Consider the following 23,920-nt stretch of genomic DNA (forward strand, 5'->3'; position numbering starts at 1 on the left):
GTTCTGATATTTTTACTATACCACGCCGAAAAAACTACACTAATTTGAAAAAAAAAACGTTTTTCAAGACTATGGTCGGAACGTTCTGTGCTACTTGCGCAGTAACCGGCTATCTTTTGCTCAAAACCTCTTTCTGCTCAAAAGTGTGTTGCTCAAAACCCACTTCTACAAAGTAAAACCAATGGAAAGACCGGTCATTCTTATGTGCCTGCAAAATCCATTAGTCTCCTTGATTTTTATCTTTCTACAGTCTTCTTTCATGGTTTTTTTATTTAACTTTCTATTATTCAAAAAAGTTCGCGATACATTATTTTCTTATTTTTCTCTTTGTTTTCTTTTTTTTTCACTTTTCTGCATTGCAACTGGTCGGAGTTCTGCTTCGCTTCTGGGTAAACCTTTGTTTGGGCAAACTTCGCTTCAAGGAAAAGGAATAATGCAATTTGTTCCCTATCACGTTCGCTGCTAAGTACCGAAAATTGCACCACCCTAAGAACACAAATAAGAATCTTTTGTCAAGTTTTGCTTTTCAAAAAAACTGTTCAGTTTAACTAACTTCTTGCGAAAAATACCACGGGCCTTCTATTGAACCAATATCTCATGGTGAAAGTTTTACCTTCTACCTCAGGTAATCATAGTATTTTTGTTGGAGATTAAGTTAGTATCATATCAGGTTAATAACTCTCATTCGTGATTCAAATTTTGTCTGTGTTGAAAAAACTTGGTCTGGAATTTTTAGATCTCATTTTTGAGAACAAGTCTGGCTTCGTCTTAATTAAGCGTTATCATAGTTGAATGTAAGGAAAGTTTTAGGCAGAAAATTTGATTGAAAAATAATATCAGCCAGTGTGTGCTGCCGACAAACAACTGAAAAATTTTAATCTCAACTTTAGTTCTATTCAAGTCATAGACGTTTTTGTTTTCTTAAGCTTTCTTTGTTACTACTGTCAATCTCTTGCTTTTGAAAATTCCCATAGTATTGTACGGAACTAGAATTTGCCATGGAAATGAGAAATTAAATCAAAAGTTAAATGGCATTTGAGCATACTATAATTTCTCGAGACATACTGACATTTGTTCATGCGGCGCGTTTTTTTTCGGTGTTCAACAATCGATGGAAGTCATATTAGTGCTGAACTCTAATGATTTTCTGACTCTCCTGCCATTTGAACAAAAACGTTACTGATCATTCTGTATCAGCTAATTTTTGTAGGGCAACATTGAAAACGCAACACGAAACTTTCGAAGCATTCAAAAGTTTTTTAATGTAATTTTCAATTCATATGGTTTATCTCTAGAAAGATTTTTTTTGGTTTGCCTCACTGAGATAAGGTAATAAATGCAAGATCCTTGTAAATATTGTGTAAATATTGAACTTAGTTTTTCCACTTGTTTTTAGTCTTAGCCATATAAACGGGAAAACCATGCATTTCTGATGTCAAATTAATGTGGCTTTTTTTTCTGCGGATGCAAATAGGTCTTTTCTGTTTGATATTCATTCAAACTTACTTAAAAACCTTACTTAAAAACCTTACTTACAGAGTTTAATGCAAGTCAATCATTGAAATGTAATCCAATTTGCTTCAAAATCGTTGATATGCAAGATTGCACAAATTTTTCTACCTCAGAGAAAATAATTACTTAAAATAATCACTTGAAATCGTTATGATGTGCTTTCGATGTCGCCCAATATATTTGTTGTCAAAAATTTTAGATTCGATGTTCATCGACTGTTAGAACCAGAGCTCATTATTGGATGGAAGTGTGGTTTAATGGCGCTTATCAGAGCTACGCAACCTTCAGAGGCGCATTTTGCCATCATTTCCAGCCTCTCAAAGTTAATCGCCGATGAAAATGCGTTGACGGTGAGTAATTGGTCAAAGGCTTTCAAATTTTGTAGACTTGGCGCAAATATTTTTGTTCCGACCTCGTCACAAATTAACGGTTGAGAACTTTGCTGAAGGGTGGAGTTTCGTGCAATTTAAGTCGACTCCAGAAAAGCTCGCTGGGTGTCACACGTGTTATCATTTTGAAGCACTGTTGGCCGTGAAGTTTTTAACATTAATTATTGTGGCCAGAAAATTTGTGTGATACTTGCACAGAAACTGACTATCCTTGTTTATTTATACTGGGGAAAAAATTAATGTATAAGATAACTGGAAATTAAGTAAATCAAAAGAAAACCCTTGTCAATTTTTACTGATTGTTGCAGCTTTTATTTAAGCTTTGCGTTCAAACAATTCTCCACGCAGTTGAAAAGAGTTTTTCTTGGACCAAATTTTGTTTTTACTTCTATAAATCTTACGTTTTACCAATAAAGTTTGACCCGATATGCTTGATTGTTTCAGTTATTACGTACTGTGCAAGAGAAAAGGATCTAACATTACTAGATTTACCTAATAATTAATTTTAAAAATTTATGAGTTTATTAGTACAACCAGGTTAGAAACTTCAACATTTGAAGCAAGCTTTTTAATTACCGGTAAGCTTAATTTAAAAAAATTTCACTTGTTTTAATTAAATCAATCAATTTCAACTACGTACAAAAATTCCATTTTATTTTACATTAAAACATTTCATGTTCAAAGGCTTTCGAAAAACTAACAGTCTCTGAAAATATAATATGTAAGCCAGAATAATTTTGCTTGCGGTAGATTTTGTTTCGACGTAAAAAGAAAGTGACTGAATTTTTGTTCTCTCGGTGTTTTTTCTCCAGATCAATTTTAACTCAATTGTGACGCAATTTTAATGGAATCTGAAACCTATTAATATCCTAAGCTCAAAGTTAAAATGATATTTCCTTTGATAGTTTTTTAAATAAAATTATGTTGGTTTGATAATTGAGAATTTGATCAAATTGGGATAATGACGCGCGATGTTTTACGTCATATTAGGGCGTAAGCGGCCAATTAAATCATTCCAAATTCAATTGAGGCGGGTATTTAGGCTTTATAAAACTCAATTTATATGTTTTCAGACGCAAAATATGTCGTTTTAGTACTATTTGCATAGCGTGCGGAGTGATAAAAACAAGAGAAAAACTGAAAATAAATCTTTCAAGCGATCGAAATAGTTTTGAGCGAACTTTTTTAAAGGATATTGACTCCCTGAGTTCAATGTCAAAAGATAATTTACCTGCGAGTGTTCGGCAAAGTTCAGGTGGTTTTAAAATGGCCAGTTTTGCCATGTTCTGGGCTAATGCATGCGCTTTGAAAACTTTATTTATAGCGTTAACAGCGGAACGCTAATTATTTATGCGTGGCGAATTTACCCGCTTTCAAAATTGTTCCAAATTGAAACGAGTAAAGTTTATCGGTCAAATTAATTCTAATTTTTTCACAACTCAAAGTTTTACACTAGCCAACGTAGTGTATTAGTATGAACCTCCTTTTTTGCTTTCTAAGTCGCAAATAAAAGTGCTCATTTGGTGGCACTTTTGCCGTAATCACGACATGTAGCTTTTGAAATTTCTTAGCATCTGTTCTATGCTTGTTGAGAGTTATGCGAACTTGGACTAGTGAGTTGAACGTGAGAGTATTTGTCGCTAGGTTACTGCTTCCAATCCGTCGCGTAGCAAAAGTTTTACTAATTTGAGACTTGTTTACTTTTTCTTATTCATTTTATAGAACTGCTTTTTTGTGGTTTTCTCGATAGTGTTTGCAAGCAAAGCACAGCTTCGCCTTTGTGTAACTTTTATTATTTGATATTTGCAGGTAGTCTCGAATTTTTTCTCTGCCAAAAATTTTCTCTAACAGTTGAAGGGGAGTCGAGACATTCTGATGTAGAGCAGTGTTGTTTATAGGTGAAGTTATAAGTTTCACTTTTTATGTGTGAATTTTTGGCTGGTTTGAATAATTGCAGTGCGATAAGTTAGAATCCTAACATTCTCCTACTTTTTGTTTAAAAACGCTTATTGAGCCAATTAGTTTGTTATTTTTAAATCAGTTGCCTGAATTTTGATGACATATTTTTAGAACCCCCTTCCTTCGTAAACAATTAATTTTGAAAGAATTTTGGTTTTTTTTTCAGGACGAATCGCAAAGAGTAGTTTTGAGTTCGAACGAAGCTGCATGGTTTGTGGAGAGTTGGATTGTGGAATATGCCATTGCTTATATGCTTACGCATGTCGTAAAAAGTAAGAATTATTATCTATTTCTCTTTCATTTGTCGATAAACAAAAAACTTTTAAAAATGTTCAACAGGTCCTTAAGTTTGGTAAGAACTAATAGGTTTTACCCTCTTTTTAATTTTCTCACCTCTTCCAAAACAACAAAAGAGTTGTCCAAAATTGATTTTACGGGTGTTTGAATATAACATAGGTTGTTCAACTATGTTCCTTGTACACTTTGTCAATTGATTTAAACTAGATTTTACGAGAAGTTACAATTGCATTTGGTGAAAAAGTTTGTTTTCCGAGAAAAGTTTGTTGCAATTATTTTTTCCTGCAGTTTGTCAGAACCATTGAAAAAACATTTGATTTCTTTATAAATTACATTTTAGTTAACTTCTTTGAAGCGCTGAAAATCAAGCCTGTTTGTTTTGTGACAATTCCGATATTCTTTTTTTGTAAACTTCTTTAGCTGTATGGTCAAAATTAGAAATGGTAGGTTGGCTTCTATTTAACAGTTTTTTTGTTTTTGTAAAAGATTGGATTCTCTTCAATTTGAACAGTAGCGATCTTTAAAGATTTCGAGCTGGTTGATTGTCATCAAAAATATAAAAAACTATGTAAACTATTTTGCCATAAATTTATTTACACGTGGTAATTTTTTTGGTTTTGATGAGAAAAAAAAAGATTTTTGTCGCGTCATTCCTGTAAGTTTGGTTTTATCGGCGATGAAGTCACAAACTAGATGGATTTCGCCAAATGCTTAAGACTAAGTATCATTAACTCGAGAAAGTTTTGTGGATGCTCAATTTACTTGGATAAATTGTTGCTGTTGCATAGAAAGGGGATCACCGAAATCGGCATCTCATATACATATTTCAGAGAAACTTAAAATATAAAAAATCGCAGTCAAAAGTCAGCTAGGCTTAAGGAATGGATCTTATTTGTTCCCTTCAAGGTGAGTCTGAGTTCGATCAGTAGGACTGACAATATCTGTGTTGCAGGAGTTGTGGCGCACAATGACACTAATCAGCCGTACGACGGACTCTTCTCCAGTGACCTGAGTGCCTTGGAGTCCTGCAACATACACCCCACGTTTGAACTACTTCACATGGTCAATTTAGCCGTGGAGCAAGTGGCCAAATCGAAGGACGACCGAATCGTAGTGACACCTGGCCTCTTCACGAAGGCTTCTGAGAGTTTGGAGAACTTGACGAAAATTTTCAAGCCTCAGATCAGATCCAGGGCAATTGTGTACTTAAATGCTTTGGTGAGTATTGGCCAGTATTTTTGTCACTTGTAGAATTCTAGTTCGTACTATTTCAGCTTTTAGTCATTCGTAGAAACTGATGTCATTATCTTTTTAGTATCAATGGACGAAGTGAAGATACTGATTTAGTTTAGGTCCCGGGGTTTTTAAGCGTTATTGAATGATGTGATTGATCATTTGTTAAGCTCGGCTGCTTTTTTCCAGAAAAAAAGGATATTTAAAACTAATTGGTATCAATAGTCATTGTCAAATTGTTGAACAACTTTGTTAATGAAAAATTTTTGATCCAAAAAGAAATCAGTTTCAATTGCAAATGGTTTCAGTGTATTCAAGAGATCGTGCATGAAGGCAATGCTACCGACTATGAGCTCGAGAAGCGCATTAAACGACTCTTCAATCCAAAGGTATGTTCAATGAAAACATTCAATATTATCTCAAGCATGCGACATTGATCATCTATTCAGTCCTCATGCACAAAGGCGTAAAAGCTAAGTTTCCCAGTCAATTAACAAATGCTGGATGCGTAGCATAGAAAAAATACAATTGGTATCAAAAACATTTTCGTGATGGAAAATAGCGTCGAAAAGTGTGGTCAAATATTTTTCGGCATCATAAAATTGGATCGGTTTATCAACAAATTTTTTAATATCGGTAAGGGTGGGAGAGGGAGTTTGGGTTGACGAGCTCAAGTTTTACAATAATGAACAAGAGTTATTATAGATCTGCGGCGAGGTAAGGAACACGTTTAACCATTGCTCGCATCTTGGTAGCTTGGTCTTCATTTCTGTACTCACAAAGCCTGCAAACTAATATTTAATCTGCACGGTCAATTACACAGCTAACAGTAACAATATACATATTAAAATTTATCATAAATTTCAAAAAATGATCCGGGAAGATTTTTTATCGTTTAACTGCATGTGTTTGATACTTTGAATGACTCGTTTAGTTCGTTAAGATGAACCGTTTTGCTCGTTTGTTCGGCGCTTTTTTCTTGCTTGCCCTGTTGTTTTTGTTCTTGTCGTTGTTGTTTTTGTTGCTGCAGTTGTAGTTGGTATTGTTGTGGCAGTTCTTGGGGGTTTACATGTATAATGCCCTCCTGTAGAAGATATTTGTAAATAAGGACATCAACAAATGAGGATCCCAAAGGTCCCACGAAGTACACCCATTGATCTTTGAAGTCCCACATGATTAAAGCAGGGGCGAAGGATCTAGCCGGATTTAAACTAGCGCCAGTGGCTCCGGCTCCGCTGAAGATGCACGCAACTACTGTGAATCCGGCAGAGTAAGCAGGCACACCCTAAAGGAATCACCCAATAATCTTAAAATGAAGATACATTATTGCAAAACATGAAAAAAAATTTTATTGCGTGGGGGGAATAAATTGCGTGGGGGGAACTATCAGGGGTTGTCGCAATTTTGGATCAATTTGCTAAATATCATTTAGTGCTGATTTGAATTATCCGGACAAAACAAAAAAGAAATTCGTAACTTTAAACGCGTTTTTCTCAAGATTGGATTAAAAGTAAAGAGAAACAAAATGTTTAGAATTTAACCAGATTTATGGTGTTATTTTTTGCAAAATTCAGAACCAAAATTCTACCCCAAAAATGGGTAATTTTTTTTTTCGTTAATCAAGAATTAAGTTTAAACTGCTACGTTGCTTAATGAGAAATTTATATCAGAAGGAACCTCTTACACAGCCCAACAAAGGTCTATTAGGATGGAGTCACGAGAAATCTTTAAATATATATATATATATATATATATATATATATATATATATATATATATATATATATATATATATTGGGTTTGATAGCCAAAAATGGTCGTTTTTAACAAAATACAAATTCATTGCTTGAAAACAAACTTGAATTGAACGTTTTGGGCAAATTTTTGAGGTTATACCTTTTAAAATTTGTTTGGCTGTATAAGATGCCAACTTTTATAATCATTAGATCAAGCGTAATTTTCGATTGACTAAAGGAAACCAAAATGACCCATTGGTGGGGTAAGGTTTTGGCGCCAAAATTCTCAAAATAAATTGCATCATAATAATTCTGGTAAACATCTATGCAACTTTGGTTTTCATATTTTATTGTCTTATCTCAACCCAATAGTTTAAAAGTTTCAAATTTTGTCCAGATAATTTAAATCAGCATTTGGCGGGTAATTGAACGAATTAGGCGTGTAAACGAATAATTAATTTACAACTTGCTTGTTCTAAAGTCGAACGAAAATAAGACCAACTGATATAATTACCCTTGCGATAAGCAAGGGTATTGCAACCGGGTATTAGACTTTTTTCCCGTAAACAACTTTGTCCACACTCATCTGGACGTCTGGACTATTCTCTACCTTGTTTCATAGTATTCAAATTTCTTAGCGTTCCTGGCCAACTTAGCGTATGCTTGGCCAACAAATATGTCTGAGACGGCGAAGGACCTGGGTTCGATTTTCACCAAGAACTGTTTTTTTTTTCACACGGGATTAGTTCTGTTTCGAAAAAATTGTCGGCCAATTTGTCTGCTTATCTTTTGTCGGCTTAGTTGTCACATCTTGGAATTGTTTTTTTTTACGCGCTTTGTTAATGTTGTTTTAAGTGTTTGATTTAAGCCTACATTTTGTATTTTAACTTACCTTGTCTTCATGTTTCCTTCTTTTTTTGTTTCACTAAAAATTCCTCGGCCAAAATTTTTTCGGCCAATTTTTTCATCAGCTTAATGACCTACTAATTTTGGGACGTTTCAAGATCAACACAATTTTAGCACTCGCCTCCGCACTTTTCAAGTTGGCTGTATGTTTACCAAACTGTTTGTTGATATTTCATTTTTTTTTGTTTTGGAAAATTTTTTTACTTTTTGCAAAAAGTTTTTTTTTCTCAGAAATTTCTGATTTTTTTTAAATCAGAAAAGTAGTATCATTTAAAAGATCGCTTATTCATCTGTGTGCCTACATAAAACCCTAGAGTCTTTTTTACTCTACCCCGCTGACTACAGCCTTCGAAAAAGTGTGGGGGAATATTTGACCCATATTTTGACTTTTTTTGTTTTCTCGAAAACTACCACTCTCAAATATAATTTTAACTTTGTCATTTTTTTTGTCAAATTTTTGACATAGTGTCAACCGTTTTGTGAATTTTTTCGATTTTTCTCGAAAACTAACCTCTCAAATCCGATATTGTGGGCTCAAGGAGACAACGGGTACAGTTTTTATGACAGTTTTTTTTTAATGATTTTGTCTTTTCTCAAAAACTACTCTTCCAAATTTGATATTGGGGTTCAATGAGATAACGGGTGGTGGCAAGCTCCCCTGCATTAGCGAACACTAACATAAAATTTTACACAATAATTTATCGCCCCCTGAAATTTTTGTTTTTTGACCGTTTTCTTAAACTTTTTGAATATTCTCGAAAACTACCCGGCCATACCTGAGATTTTAAGTTCAATTCTCAGAACAGGTTTTGGAAAAGTTCATTTGCTAATGCGACTTCGCACAAATTTCTGACTGTCAAAATTTTGCCCCTCGGAAAAGTAAAATTTTTGATTTTTTGTGACAGTTTTCGACTTTTCTCAAAAATTGCGTGAATAACGTTTCTGCATAATTTTTTCACACAAATCTATGATTTTCGGAGTCGTCAAAATTTTGATTTGTTGACCGTTTTTTTATTTTTCTCGGTAAATATCCTGCCAAATCTGATATGAAAGCTTTAATCGAATGAATTGGTTGTTGAAAGCCCATTTTTCAAATTAGCTATGCCCATTTTGTTTTTATGAAAAGTTATGGCCTTCAAACAAGTCAAATTTTTGAATCTTCAACAGTGGAAGCTTATTGACTTTACGCGAAAACTACCGATCCAATTCTCAGGTTATGTACAATCGAGAAACCTAGCTTAGAAAATTTTCTCTGCTGAAGCGGCCATAATCTGCTATGTGCAGAAAAACATTATGGATTTTGGAAATTTTGAACGTTTTCTAGAACTTTCGACCGTTTTTAGAAACTTTTTGTTATGAAGAAATGTTATCTTCTTGGGAAATTTGATCATCTCAAAATTTCCTACTCATCTCACTTATTTTAGAAGAAAAACACTTATGTTTTAGGCAAAATTCAATTTTTGAAATCACACTTTTCGTGCCGCATAAGTATAGCAAATTCATTCAATATCAAAGACTATCTCCAGTTTTAGCTGGCCCCTAGTTTTCCACATCTAAATTTTTTCGACTTATATTTTTTTAATGTTTGTTTTGTATCGCAAGTGGTGCGAAGCTCCGCTTTGCCTCTGCGTAAATAGTGATTCTTTATTCGGCGAATAGTTGTCTTTTAATTGGGTGTCCGTTTTTGCTTTGTTTGCTCTACTGTCTCTCATAATTGTCTATCAAGTTTGCTGTCTTGATCTGACCCGTCTCCTTGTCATTAACACTTTTTGCAATTTAATGCAAACTAGTTTTTTATTTACGCCTCTTAAAAGCGACGTATTTTGTTTCTAACATTCAGGGTATAAACTGTTTTGCATATAAATTCCAATGGTTACCTTCAGACCCCCTTCCCCAATATTGTAGAGCTCAATTTTATTAGGGGGTGTGATCTACGGAGAAGTCGATTTGTGTTGCGGGGGTCTCGAATTAGAACGAATTGAGTATATTGGAACGAAATAATAGTTTTGTCACAATACTTGCCTGTTTCGTTCAGTGCAATTTATTTAAAGACGTTCTATGACATTTGGCGAAACGTAGTAACTATTTGATTTTGATGGTTCACGGTTGAGTTGGTTACCTCAAATTCTCTGTTTGGATTGTTCTCTGTGAGCAGCAGAATGGCGAGTACCAATAGGGTGGTGATAGTGACCTCCCATGCCACTGCTTGGTATAGGTTGAGAGAAGGGTTCACCTTCGTCATCCCCAGACTAGTCTTGTCTACCCATTCACGCGGAGATAGCAAGTACAAATAGCCAGTGCCTGCAGCGCCACCTAATAAATGCAAAATACATGGATTAACTTTCTAAAGAGTCAATGAACGATGTGAAGACACTAATGTAGGTCGTGTTTTTTTGACATATGTGAAGTTGACAATAGATTCAAATTCGATTCTCACTCACATGGGGGATGAAAATTTAATCATAATCTTTTCGAGACACCGTTGCTCCAAAATTTTGAATGAACTTCAAAAGTTTTGACTCAGAGTGAAAATGTTGCCAAAACTTGTGAAGTCAGCAATAGATTCGACAAAACTGATCAAAGTAAGTTAATTGAACGAATCTGATTGGTTAGTCTAAGCCTGGATGAAAATTTCATGTAAAAAGCTCAGGAAAAATTAAAGCGATGAATTTTTAGAGCAAGGTTAAAAATTTGACCTAATTTGGATTCCAAAATGTTTGTTTTGAATAATAAATTTCGAAAGTTCAATTTTTAAGTCGAATAAAAGTTTTTAATTGTTCTTAACTGAGTAAAAGCGTGTATTTTTGTAATTTTCTTTGAAGTAAAACTGTAAAAAGTGAATTTGTAGCTGACTTCATTTTTTCCAGCAACACATATTTTGAGTCTTATTTTTTTAAAGATTCATGAAGGTAGTGAATACTCTTTAATAGGTCGTGGTGATTATTTATTAATTTTTTTTATAATAATAATAGTAGTTTACGCTAAAATATGATTTTTCGCGGTAGGGTTTTTGATTCTTAATGTTCAATTCATTTCTTTTGTTAAAAGGAAGGCAAACTCCTCTACCGAACAGCATAAGTGGGATCTTACAGGGGATCTTTGTGAACAATTCGGCGACTAGATATGACTGAGAACAGGGCGATTCCCTTTTACTGCAACGATTGAAATTTCACCGCTAAGTATTACTGTTGATGAAAAATAAAAAGGGTTTATCAAGAACAGGAGTTACCTGCCATTTGTGCGATAGAGTAGAGAAACGCATGAATGGGGTGGATCCTTCCCATCAGCGCCAGTGCTAGAGTCACTGCTGGGTTGATGTGGCACCCGGAAGTGGGTCCAATTAGGTGCACTAGGGCCACGATAACACTAAAGAAACCAAACGCCGGAACTAGTATGTCATCCATGTGCGGCGAATTGGCACTCAGTAGTATTGAAGATGTACCAAAGAACATTAGTACGAATGTGCCCAAAAACTCGCACAAAATTTCTTTAAAAAGGTTCATTTGAAGTGTATTTGTCCGGATGATATGAACAGTTTTTTAAATAAAAGAGGTTTTTACTGTTCAGATGCTTTGGTGGCTCAAGTTAAGGCCAGACTACTTGAATTGAGTCTACTGTAGATTTAAGAATTTTATCATTTAGAAAGTGATTGTGAAAAAGAATAATTACGCTGCACTTTTGAATGCATAAAAACAATTTTATCTATAAAAAGCTATTAATGTGAATGCAAAATCTTCTAGATAAAAAAATCCGATAACTGCTGATTCGATTTGCGGTTCAATTTCAATGACGAAATAGGTAACATGTACACGGAAGCTTGCATGCATATCCGGTTAACGGCAATTCTTGGGAATTGATCGAGGCGTATGTTGTATAGTCTTTATTACTAGGACTATAAAAATAGATTGTTCGCTATGGCAATTATGCGTCTGCAGAAGCTAAACTCGAATTGTGTTTGGCAGAGTTTTCCCCCTGCTTGTTTGGTGGTCAGTTCTATCCAGACAATTCAGAGCGAAATGGAGTAAAAGATCCTAAATTGGCTGAAAATTTTCTCTTTGTCTCAAAGTTCAAGAGTTTTTAATGGAAAAATTGGATAACATAATGCAAATGGAAGCTCAACAATCAGCTTATCGACAGCTTTAAATGCAGAAATTGTTATCGGATAAAAACTAGAAACAAGATAGAAGTTTTGTTCCAATTTTGTGAAATGTAATTTTCATGTTTAGCATAGTGTTTAAGAGTCGATGAACGTAGTGATTTTTGTATAGGTTGCGATGATTTTTAGTTTTTTCAAGAATTTCTTAATTGTTGTTCACTTTTAAGTTTGATTTTTCAAGGTGTGACCTTTGATTTTTCAATTTCAATTCATTTTTTTTTGTTAAAAGGAAGACAAACTCAATTATCGAACTGCTAAAGTACAAAAAAAGTCTCAAAAAAACGTGATCGACTTCTAAATTTCTAGGTTATTTTTATTCAATAATTGTCGATCATAGGTTGTTCTTCAAATTCAAAGAGCTTTAAGGCCCTTTATTTTTGAGGCCGTAAAAACGAATTTTGCAAAATGTGGGATTCACCATGTCGCTAAGTTTAAGGTTTTTCAACCTTATTTTTGCATGTTTAACGAAAGAACGTCAGGCTTAAGCTATATCGTATATTGCAATGGTTAAGATTTTTTTTCGATTTTCCAGTTTGAATTCGGTCTCTATTCCACCAAGTTTAGAATAAGGAGCCGAATAGTGGGATGTTGTCAGGGTTCTACCTCCAAATATGACTACTCAAATATTTGTAATTTTCGAGATTTGATGTTTTTAGTGTTTTTATAAGAAAATTTTCGGACATAAAATTTCAGTTTCACAAAATTTGAAATTCTCAATTATGTCGTTGGATAATGTGAGGGTGCTTCAGGAGTTGCAAGTTTTGCGTTCAAATGCGACTGCTCAAGTAATTTAAGTTTCCGCGATGTGACGTGTTTTTGATTTTTTCAGAAGTTTTCAAATAACTTACCTGCAAAAATTTCAAAATTTGAAACGCCTAATTTGATGAAGAGGCAACCTTATTGACTTTTCAAATGAAATGGAAAAACCAAGATTCAAACAACTAAAAAATTTAGTTTGGACTAGCGTTTAACGCACCTCCGATGTTTAGAATTTTTGACAACCCATGAGAAACCGCATATATTGGAAACTAAGGTGCGTTAAACGCTAGTCGAAATTAAATGTTTTAGTTGTTTGAGTCTTGATTTTTTCATTTCATTTAAGAAGTCCACTTTAAAGTCCATATTTGCTATATGGAAGACAAATTAAACTCACCGAGTAAAAAGTGCTAATAGGGCAAAAAATGGAGGTTGAATATCAATTTGAAACAAAGTCTAATTTTAAGCTTTTTCAGCAGAGTTAAGAAATACCCCGTTGAAATGAGTTTGCTCAAATCACTATAGAATCAATGTTAATTTAGAACTTGCTCAATTGAATGTTCCAACTGTGGATTGGCTTAATATATTTGGCCAATATGTATCTTTTGACCCAGTTTTTATCTCATTGCGTTGTTTTTTTTTGAAAATTTTTGAAGTTGAAAGAGATGCTTTTTCATCGGAACTGAAAACCAGAAACTTTTTGAAAAAGCTTTACCGTGGACTTAATTTGTTTTGGTTTCTTTAGATTCATTGGAACTTTTTTCTCCATCTTTCAGTTGGCTGTTTACACAAAGGCAGCGTAGTGTGATAGTCTGATTCATTTTTTTTTCCAATCTGAGTAGCAAAACTTATTGCTATTTTTGATAGCACTTTTGGAAGTGCTTATGATTTTGCGATTCTTATGAATGCTACTATTGGCCCTCAAATATTTGATTTATCATGATTCAATTTAAGCAAAAAGCTATTCATTTCCTACAACTGTACAATAATTACCCTTGCGATAAACAAGGGTATTGCAATCGGGTACTAGACTTTTTTCCCGTAAACATCTTTGTTCACATGACTCATCTCTAGTGTACTTCTGGACTCAACTCTAGTGGTACCTCCTGAGCAATTCCGTCTCACTTTAAATTCTTAGCATTCCCGGCCCACTTAGCCTGGAGGTAACAAATTCGCCTGATACAGCAAAGGTTCTGGGTTCGAATCTGACAGGGACCTTTTTTTTCAAACGGGAAATATTCGTTTCAAAAAAAATTGTCGGCTTATTGTTTGTCTGCTTAGGTTTTGTCGGCCTAGTTGCCATATCGTAGAATTGTTTTTTTTCTTGCTATGCGCAGTTTACATTGTAGTTGATCTTAGTGTTTTGATTTACTTCTGCTGTTTATAATTTCTTGGCTTGTATGTTTTCCTTTTAATTTTTTTTGCTTTCATTTTCTGTCCAAATGATTTCGGCTTTTATTTTATCGGCGAAGTGACCTAATTTTGAGTCGTTTCAGTGAAACGTAGTTTTTATGCTCACATCTGGATCGCGCAATTTGGTAAAATCTTAATAGAAAATATAGACTTAAATGGCTTTTTTGGCTTAATTAGTTTCTGCCTATTATTATTTCTTTTCTTTTTCCTTTTTCGGCTTTACTGGTTTCGGCCTATTAATATATATCTTAAATGGGCTCATTTGCGTCTATCGACCAGCGAAAAAGTTTTGTGCGTGCTTGTGTGTTTTGAGGTTGAGGGCCTGAAAGGGTTTCTGCTAAGGTATTTTCGGCTTTGTTACCGCTCGGTAAATTTTCTTCCGATACTAATTTCACGTTCTATTGCTTTTTTAAATTGTTGTTTCGCAAGTGGTGCGAAGCTCGGCGTCGCCTCTGTGTAAATACTCTCAGCAATTTTCGGGCTTATAGAAACTGGCTTAGCATTTTCCAATTTATTGCATGCAAAATTAGTGTTGTTGTCTTGAGCTTATTACACATAGGAGAGGAAGTGTCTTGTAATCGTGACCTAGACTTTTTCCCATAACCACCTTTTGGTACAAATCGCACTTGCTTTTCATACGTGCTTTATCATTGAAGCTTAAAAACTTACAAATTTTTCCCCTCTTGGCCTAGAGGTAACGCCGTCGCCTTTGAACCCTAAGGTAAGTGGTTCGAGTCCCGACTGGGTCCTGTATTTCCAGTAAAAGTTTAATTATCGGACTTTCGTTTGTGCGCTTAAAGTTTGTCGGCTCAGTTAACATTTCTCGAATATTGCTTGTGCTGTAACGAACTTTCCTTGTAGCAGCAAATGTTATTGAATGTAGTTTCAGGGGAAATTGAAATGGTGTCTACTGTAAGATAGTCGGCTTGTTGCCACATCGCATATATTCTTGTGCTATTAGCAAATTGGCTTGTAGTTGCAAGTGTAAATGCTGTTCTCTGTAGCTTCCATAGGGACTTAAAACTTGATTGATTTTTATGAAATCGTTGTTTTCCGGCTCAACTTGTGTCTGCTCAATGATTTTCGGCTTTATTTTCTCTTGCCAGTTTTTATTCCATTTTCTAATTTCCCTTGCGATAAGTAATGGTTATGCAACTGGGTACTAGAATTTTTCCGTGAAAATTTTCGTTCACAGGTGGTAGTACATGCAAGATTGGTGGCAGATGCAAGATTTTTCTGTGTGGTTGTTTAAATTAGAATTTTTTGGCTGTCTTACGATTTATTAAGTGTCGGCTCTAATTTTGACGGCTTCTTTACCTAATGTTTTTTAAATTTGTTGCAGGTCGTTTTTGATTACTTTGACAAAGTGCCAACTTTGACAAGGTATGTTTACCTTTGCGATAAGCAAGAGTATTGTTGAAGTTTTAAAATCATTTCTGCGACCTTCTTGAAAAATTTTTAAAAACATGATTAAATTTTTAAAATTTTCTTCCTTTTTAATAAAGCTTTGGTCGAAATCTTAGCGAAAAAAAAAATGAAATAGTCGACAGTTGTTTTTTGCCAGCGTTTTTCTTTTGGATATTTTTTTCGTCTTAGTTTGTTTGGACTTAGTCTTGATTCCTCGTGATGTCCGAAAGTTTTTGCTGCTAATTGATTCCATTTAATGGTACATTGAAATTATCAAAGAAACAATAAATAATTTCTGCTTTTAAACAGTCCCACGTTTGAATTTTTATGAATCATTTTTCCTGGTTTTTTCTTTTTATAAAGTCCTAAGTTTGGATTTATATGACCATTTTTCCCGTTTTGGTCTGAACAATTACTGCTCGGTAGTTTTTGTAATGCTCATCCATCGCTAGCCGTTGTGTTCCGCCGCTGGTTTTTGTCAAAATTAGTTTCAATTGAGACCAAATAGGAAATTTACGTTATTTATTCTTCTAGTGGCTTACTTTATCGCAAGTGGTGCAAAGTTCAGCTTCGTTTTCGTGTTTAATATTCAAATGTCTGGCATGTTTGCCTAGGATGAACATAAGAAAATTTAAACTGTATAATTCTTTCAGCATTTTTCATTTTTTTTCGGTTTTTGTTTTTGATATTTTCTATTGCAAGTGATGCGAAGCTGCGCTTCACGTCAGTGTTAAATTCCAAGTTATTTGTTTCTGTACATTGTAAAGCTCCCGAGTGTTTTGCCGCTTTCTCGCTTGTGTTTGCGAAGCTGCAGGTTCGAATTTGTTATGTCTACAGGGTGATCCAACACCTGACACTTTTGAAAAGCCTGTCATTTCTAACTGAATTGACATACTCAAAAAATTAACACGTTATAGAAGAGATGCGGATATTTGATAATTCATTGAAAACTAAACATTTTAAGAGATGATGGAAATGTTTCCCGCCATTTCTTGACATTTTATCATGCGTATGCAGACTAAACTGTTACTGATAAAATTTGATTCCGTTTGACCATTCGACAGAAATGTTGCCTGTTCGACTCTCTTTTAGCTTTTCAGCTGACAATCCTTAACCAAACTGGCAAATAATAAGTTTGCGCTGTTCATCTGTGAATATCATTTCTGCGAGAAAACACGCGAGATTGAAGAAATTAGCGTTAACAATTCTCAAAAGAATGATTGAAAATCAAGAAAATAAAAAAAAATTATTCACGAATGATCTAAATGATCGCACCTGTCATCCTGCAAAAAATCTGATTAATATGTCAATTCAATTAGAAATGACTGCTTTTTCAAAAGGCACAGATTTTGGATCATCCTGGAGTTTTGATTTTTTAAAGCGAGTTACGTGTAAATTGTTATTTGCAAACTCGTTCATTCCAATGTAGGCAGTTAGAATTTAAAACCGTTTGCTATTGATGTTCCCATTTGGTCGGTGGGGTGGATTCCACAAGAGGTTTGTGAATTCGGCGCCAGTTCTACCAATGTGTAGGGTATCAGACAGTGTATTCCACTACCCAAAGAAAGGTCAAAGTAGAAAAGGCTGTTCTAGAATCACCAGAAAAAACTTCTTTTCTCTGTTTCGGATTGCGCTTGCGAAATTACTAGAATCCATTTTACTACAACTGTTCACACTTTAATGAATTAGTTTCAAAACTGAGAGGCAGAATAAATTTCAGATAATCATTCGGTGTTCAAAGGTGACTGAAAACTATAGTTATAGTTACAAGTTGGGGATGGTTTGTTGGAAGTTTCAGTTTGATTTTAAAACAAGTTCATGATATTGTTGCTTTGATATTAATATTTTAAGCTTTTAACCTAGGGCTTAACCGGTTTGTTACCGTTCTGTGAATTTTGAACTAAGTTCTTATTGGGAAAACTTTATTTCATTTTAAAAATCCATATTCTCCATATGGAAGTTAAGTTACACTTTCCAAGTGAAAAATGCAAAAGGGGCAAAAAATAGAACTTGAACCTTAGTTTGAAATGAAATTTCAATTTATAGATTCTTAAGTAGAAGCTGAAATTAACCCATTTATCTAAGTTTTCTCAAATCACAAAGGAATTAGTCGTTATTTAGAATTTTTCCGAATTTTCCAACTGTTTATTGGCTACGTCGGTAAAATTTTATTCCTGAATTTGAAAAAAACGATCAAATTAAGTATGAAGCTTAAGTTTGTTGGACTCTTGTGTTATAGAGTCATACGAATTGCAATGTTGTGACGAAGATCCGTGACAACATTCTGACTGTGGTGAGATGTTATGCGAGTGGAAGCGAAGAACGGGTGAAAGGAATCGACAGAGTTGTGAGTTTGGTGTTGGACGGAGACAAGGAAGCAGGAAATGGGTTCGATGGAAGAGGAGAATTGTACACGCAGTGGGCGAAGAGCATGCGAAATATCAGAGAAAAGACAGGTGCTACTCTATTGGAGCGAGTAAGTTGCTGCTATTAAATTGAAATGCTCAAATTGTCCTTCTTACACTATTTCAGCATAGCATCTGGTGCTAAGTTTGCTTCATCTGTGGTAGTTACGCTTGAGATTAGCAAGCGTTATCAAACTGGAATATAGACTTTTTCGGGTTAAAAATTTGTTTAACAGAATCTTTTGAATCATTGTACCTTTGGTTCATATGAAATCAAAAGTCAGATGTTAAATTCGCGCATGTGGCAAAGAGATAACGCACCTGCCTTTAAATACATAGGGCAGAAGTTCGAATCAAGACAGGAACTGGTTATTTTTGTTACATACTAACTTTTTTGTATCGCAAGTGGTGCGGAGCTCCGTTTCGCCTCTGTGTACTTAAAAGCAAACTAAAGCAATTTCAATGTTGAGTGTCCATGTACGATGTGAAGACCCTTATTCAGATCGTGTTTTTTATTTTAAAAAAGTTTCACGAAGTTTTGAAATTCGTTGTTTCATGTTTGATTGTTTCTTAAGCTCATTTAAAATTGATTCTTATAGATGGCTTTTAGTTTCAAGTTTCCTAGTGGAAAAAATATCACCTATTGACCTAGTTTTCTCTAATCGGGTTACTCTTATGAAAAAAAACTAGCCTAAAATATTCTAAGATTAAAGAGTTTTAGGGTGATTTAATTCGTAATTTGAAAATCTTCATAAAATTCAAATCGTGTTTTTTTTTGGTTTTCTTGAATTTGTCGAGTTTTCCAATTTTCTGTTGGCTGTTTTTAATGTATTTCGATTATTTTTTGAGCCACACGAGGCAAAGTTAGTGCCTTAATGAGATGAAGCGGTGTTTGCTATAAAAACTAACCCATAAAATATGAGTTGAGAGCATCCGAAAGTATAATATGCAATCAACGAAGAAACAAAGTTTGAATGGGGGTTCAGAGAGTTTCAATGGGGTATAAAGTCTAATATTTTAAGAGTCAATGAACATAATGAAGACACTTGCTTAGATCGTGTAGTTTTTTTCGAAAAACTTCTGAAACTTTGCTCGCGCTCAGTTTTTTTGCACGGTTTCACGGATTTTTAAGTGTCAATGAACGTAGAGTGGACACTTATATAGGTCGTGTTTTTTCACACAAGGTCTTGAAAATTGGTTACGCGATATTGGCGGTTGGCTTTTGATTTTTTGAGGTTCATTTTTAAGAGTCGATGAACGTAATTTAGACTTCGTCATAGGTCGTGATGAACAAACAATTTTGAGTGTATTATCATTTCCTATGTACAAAATTCATGCAACAATTAATCGGCTCACGGAATTCTTATCAGAAATAATTAATTTAATTGATGCAGTTATTTAAAATTAGATTAGTGTATTTCCCTGATCACAAACCTTGTTTTCTAGAAGTCAGCAGTCGAAATTTTTGACTGTTTGAATAAAGTCACAATGTACGTCTTTTTTTTTAAATCGACTTAGTGCCAAAAGGAGACTTGACTTGATATCTTAGATCCGTGTGTTTGGGTTGGACTCTGTTCTTGCTGCTGTGCCTCAACTGGCTGGTCTACCGATGGTGCAACAAATTTCGGACCACATTCGCAAAAGCTCTCCAGATTCGAGTGCCTTGATTTCCAGTGAAGCTCTAATCGAATTCCTGGAAACATTGTACTCTCAAAGCATGAAGTTGACTCAGTCTCCAGGTGAGACGACACTGAGTCGAACTCCGAATCCGCACATGGGGTCGCCTTATCCGATTCAGCCCCATGTCTCCGAGCATATCGAACGCTTTTTCAACAGCATATCACCTTCACCCGCCAATCGCGGAGACTGCACGCCAGGTAGGACTACCAAGAAGCTTTGAGGCTTAGGATGCATCGTAAAAAAGAAGCTAAAAAATAGGCCAATATTAGAATAAAGTGGCAATTTAGGCGTGGAAAAATAAGTTTTCAGCGATTGACCCTCATCCACATTCAATTCGATTTTGAACATGTGTTTTAAACATGGGAGGGTAAAAGGCGTGGGAGTGTGCTTGAAGATGCCGGTCGCACCGTCAAGACTTTCCTAAGTTGGAGCCTATTCTGATAAAGCAAACGAGGCTACATGTAATCAATATAGTGATTAAAGCATCATCCGTTTGTGGGGGGTGAAGTGGAGTTTCCTAAAGGATCGGACTGAAGGATCCCCCTCAACATCTACTGTGCTCTGGGTTAGATCTGTGCTGTGGTATCATTTCAATTGTTTCTAGATCGAGCGGCTAAGTTGCAGGCTTCAAGCATGACGCTGAGTGAGTTCTCGCAGAGGAACCACCTTCGTCTCGAAATCCAACAACCGACGGATGGTGCAGGCGGTAGAGAGAGAGGCAGTTCCTGCGAAGTTAACTACTCATCGGGAAGCAACGAAGCAAATGGCGAACCTCCTGCTAGTGTAGAAAGTATATTGGAAGTGGGCGATCCTAACGACTCTTTTGATGCGACCACTATCCCACACAAAGATGCCGAAGATGCATTCGATGACGATTATATTGATATAGCAGAGGTAGTTTTGAATGGCGACAGAAAACTAGAAAATGGACATATAGATGACAGAAGTGTCCAAACATTGAATGTAGACAAAGAATGGAAACGTTCGACAGAAACAGCAGTCGAGGAAACAGGTGAGTGTAATAATGAGCGGCGAGAAGATAAGTTCGATGAAGATATGAAACAAAATGGTTTCGAAGATGATGAGGAAAGTGTGACAGAGGTAGTTATTCAGGAGGGGTTCAAGAAAGCTACTCATGGAGGAGAAAAGGACAATGTTGTTGGCGGATGCCTGAGTCCGAAAGTGAATAGGCGTGAAAGGACCATTAGTGCGAATATAGAGGGTGAGGGTGGTACAGGCAGTAGCCCCGAAAGAGTTGTAATCTCGATCCCCACAAATGATCAAAATGCTGATGCTTCACTGCTATCGCTAGTGGCTGCTCGTTCCTTTTTCCTCACAGACGCGAACATGACAAGAAAGTATGGATCGGTCTCTCTGCAATTGAATGAAAGTGGCCTGGAGTTGATGGGCATAGATATGGCTCCCGACGCTTTCAGTACTGCGCCACCCATACATAGTTGCTGCTCGTGCAAATGTGCAAATATGGAGACAATTGGACCTCAAGTAGTGGATAACGAGCTAGTTAAGAGTTTGCTAACTGCGCATCAGGTGATTGCAGATAGCCTGAAAAAATTTATTCCCAACAGTTTAATTAATTCCAATCCACAAAAAGCTAAACCCGCCGGGGCTTGTAGTGATTTAGAGCAAATTGCCTCAAGTGTCCAAGTTGAAAGAATCGCTGCGAAGCCTTCGACATCGCGGGCTTGTGAGGAAGGTAAAGTTTCTCTAGGTGAAGTCAAAAGCCCAGGTTTGACAGCTGAAATGAACGGAGAGCTGCAATTACAAGATGAAAATGAAGCGGAAAGCACTTCTCAACGAAATTATACAAGTCGACCTAAAATTACGCGACAAAAGAGTAATCAAACTACCGTCATTGTCTCCAACGATGTTACAACTTCGGCTCGAACTGAGAAGACTGGAGTTCTAAACGGCAATGAGTGCAGTTACCAAATGCCGAGTATTCATCAGAATCAAACCATGCCTAGCTTGCCTTCTTCCGGGCACTCCAAGTTAGAAAATGGTTCCCTGGAGCTAAAAGTTGGGAATCAACAAATGCAAGTTAACCAAGAAGAGCTTAGAGGCTTCGATAAAGCAGAAGGAATTAAGTGTGATAAAACAACAGTTAACAAGAAAGAAGACGGAGGAAACGAGTTTGAGGTAGTTCTTGAAGATGCTGACGGCGGTAGTGAATTCATAGACATCGAAACTTGCTCGGTTGAAAATGCACTTTTGTCAACAAGCAAGCCTACTGAAGTTCCCCAGAAACCTGATCTAGCTATAGAAATGGCTCTGGAAATTATTCATGGAAACAAGGCCAAAAAAGATGCTAACCGAAATGAGGAAAATAAAATTAATGAAGCTAATGAAAACGTGAAATCTTTGGTGAACGATTCTGCGAAATTCAGGGGCCATCCTACTCCAGAAAGACTTCAAAAAGTAAATGGCTTAACTTACACTGAACGACAACACTTACTTCATTTGCAAGCAATGCAAGCGATAGCAAGTAATAAAGAAAAAACAAAAGAAATGGCGGCTAAACATATAAGCGAACGAAGGAAGTTGGTGCGATCGCGTAAAAGTGCAAGTGGAAAAGTTCAAAATCAATCTTCGAGTTCACCAAATAAAGTTATCAACTCGGAGAGCTTGGCTCAAAAAATAGAGAATTGGCCTAAATTGCCGAAAAGTGCCTCCCCGAGGAAACGAAAAACACCGCCTGTAAAAAAAGTGTATTCGCGCTGGGATTTGAACAGCAAGTCGGCTGCTTTAAAGACAGGCAGCACTGCAGGTTTTAAAGATGCGTCTGTTAAAAGAAGCGCATCCTCAGCGGAGACAAAGGCAAACAAGAACGGACTGAATGCTTTCGAAGGCTCTCATCAAACGCCAAAATTAATTTTCAACCTTAACGATGTGAGGCGTGACGCTTCAGGAAAAGGTGGAAGCTTTATTTTTCATCCATTAGCCAAACAGTTTCAAGGTGAAAAAACGAGCAATGCTGAGAATACTAATCTAGAGTCCGACAAGACGCCTGTGGTCATCAATGAGAATGTTGCGAACAATAATAATGAAGAAGAAATCTTCGCGACACCAACACAATCGGAGACGCCGAAAAGAAAATCATCCGCAACAACTAATGCATTTACCCCAAAGAGAAGGAAGAAGGCAATATCTTTGACGCCCTCGCGAAAAAAGAAAACTGCAAGTAATGCTACTCAATCGGCAAACGCTGCCGAGTTAAATGTCGCATCATCGAATGACGCGAAAAAAAATCCAATGGAAATAGAAATTATACTCAACCGGATATACTTACCAGAAAATGAAGTGGCAATTAATTATAATGACTGGATCAAAAAACAGAGAGAGTTTGAGCAAAGTTTGATGACGGACGATGAAAGCGCGGTTGTTCGTTCGGTTTCGGCAGCTGGCCAATCAAGTGCGTCTATCACAATTTCACCCTCAACGGTAAATAACGCAACGTTCTCCTTCCTAACTCCGACTGAAAGTGCTGCAAGTGTAAGGACTCCATCAGAAGGAGAGTCAAGTTTTCACACCTGTAACCAGGAGAAGTCTGATCAAAGTTGGAGCGAAATCTCTTCACCTGCTGTGGAAAAGTGTGCAGGAGAGAAAACAAGCGAAGTTGGAGATTGTGAAAAAGTAGAACCAGAAAGGGAGAGTATGAATGGACAAGCGGCCAATGACGAAAGCGGGTTTTTCCTCACAGATAAAACATCTCCGCCTTCCAATGGAAAACAACTGAATGGTCTTAATGGAGTCGACGGTACGAGTCATGCAATCGCTTACTCTCTCGGAATGGGAAAAGGCGGCGCTCTTGTCCACATGAAACCGATGCCACGTAAATGAATATATGGTTCTGCACAAATTGGTTTAGCAATGTTAGCTTAACTTTTTCGTATGAACTCAATTCGCAGAACTGAAGCTGAATCTTGTTTGAAAATAGTGATTGGAATTCAACTTTTTAAGTCTTCTCTGTTTCTGTTTTGGCGTAGTCCAATTTTACTCGCAATTCTGTTTTCTATTTAGTTTCCAAATTCACCAGTTCGTATATGTAACATA

General features: G+C 35.9%; 2 protein-coding genes across 2 annotated transcripts; one reads left to right on the plus strand and one right to left on the minus strand.

Annotated features, from left to right (window-relative positions):
• The first annotated feature begins 1,714 nt into the window (after positions 1–1,714).
• Positions 1,715–23,707, plus strand: LOC134838920 (uncharacterized). The gene is made up of 8 exons (XM_063854237.1): positions 1,715–1,862; positions 4,027–4,132; positions 5,110–5,375; positions 5,699–5,779; positions 6,096–6,107; positions 18,004–18,240; positions 19,719–20,046; positions 20,454–23,707. The coding sequence occupies exons 1-8, from the start codon at positions 1,770–1,772 to the stop codon at positions 23,705–23,707; spliced, it is 4,377 nt and encodes a 1,458-aa protein (XP_063710307.1). The 5' UTR covers positions 1,715–1,769.
• Positions 6,254–11,686, minus strand: LOC134840262 (aquaporin AQPAe.a-like). The gene is made up of 3 exons (XM_063856009.1): positions 11,262–11,686; positions 10,152–10,345; positions 6,254–6,675 (listed from the first exon to the last, which is right to left on the minus strand). The coding sequence occupies exons 1-3, from the start codon at positions 11,533–11,535 to the stop codon at positions 6,286–6,288; spliced, it is 858 nt and encodes a 285-aa protein (XP_063712079.1). The 5' UTR covers positions 11,536–11,686; the 3' UTR covers positions 6,254–6,285.
• Positions 23,708–23,920: the final 213 nt, after the last annotated feature.

The sequence above is a fragment of the Symsagittifera roscoffensis genome, chromosome 2 (assembly GCF_963678635.1).
Source record: "Symsagittifera roscoffensis chromosome 2, txSymRosc1.1, whole genome shotgun sequence".
NCBI classification, from domain to species: Eukaryota; Metazoa; Xenacoelomorpha; order Acoela; family Convolutidae; genus Symsagittifera; species Symsagittifera roscoffensis.

Bases quoted from the DNA above. Each gene is read 5' to 3' on its own strand.
- LOC134840262 (XM_063856009.1), bottom strand. From the start codon at position 11,535: ATGAACCTTTTTAAAGAAATTTTGTGCGAGTTTTTGGGCACATTCGTA. The intron at 10,346-11,261 runs GTAACTCCTGTT...TGCATTTATTAG, and splicing joins CTCTATCGCACAAATGGCAG to GTGGCGCTGCAGGCACTGGC. The intron at 6,676-10,151 runs GTAACCAACTCA...TGATTCCTTTAG, and splicing joins ATCCAAACAGAGAATTTGAG to GGTGTGCCTGCTTACTCTGC.
- LOC134838920 (XM_063854237.1), top strand. From the start codon at position 1,770: ATGGCGCTTATCAGAGCTACGCAACCTTCAGAGGCGCATTTTGCCATC. The intron at 4,133-5,109 runs GTAAGAATTATT...TCTGTGTTGCAG, and splicing joins GCTTACGCATGTCGTAAAAA to GAGTTGTGGCGCACAATGAC. The intron at 5,376-5,698 runs GTGAGTATTGGC...AAATGGTTTCAG, and splicing joins TTGTGTACTTAAATGCTTTG to TGTATTCAAGAGATCGTGCA.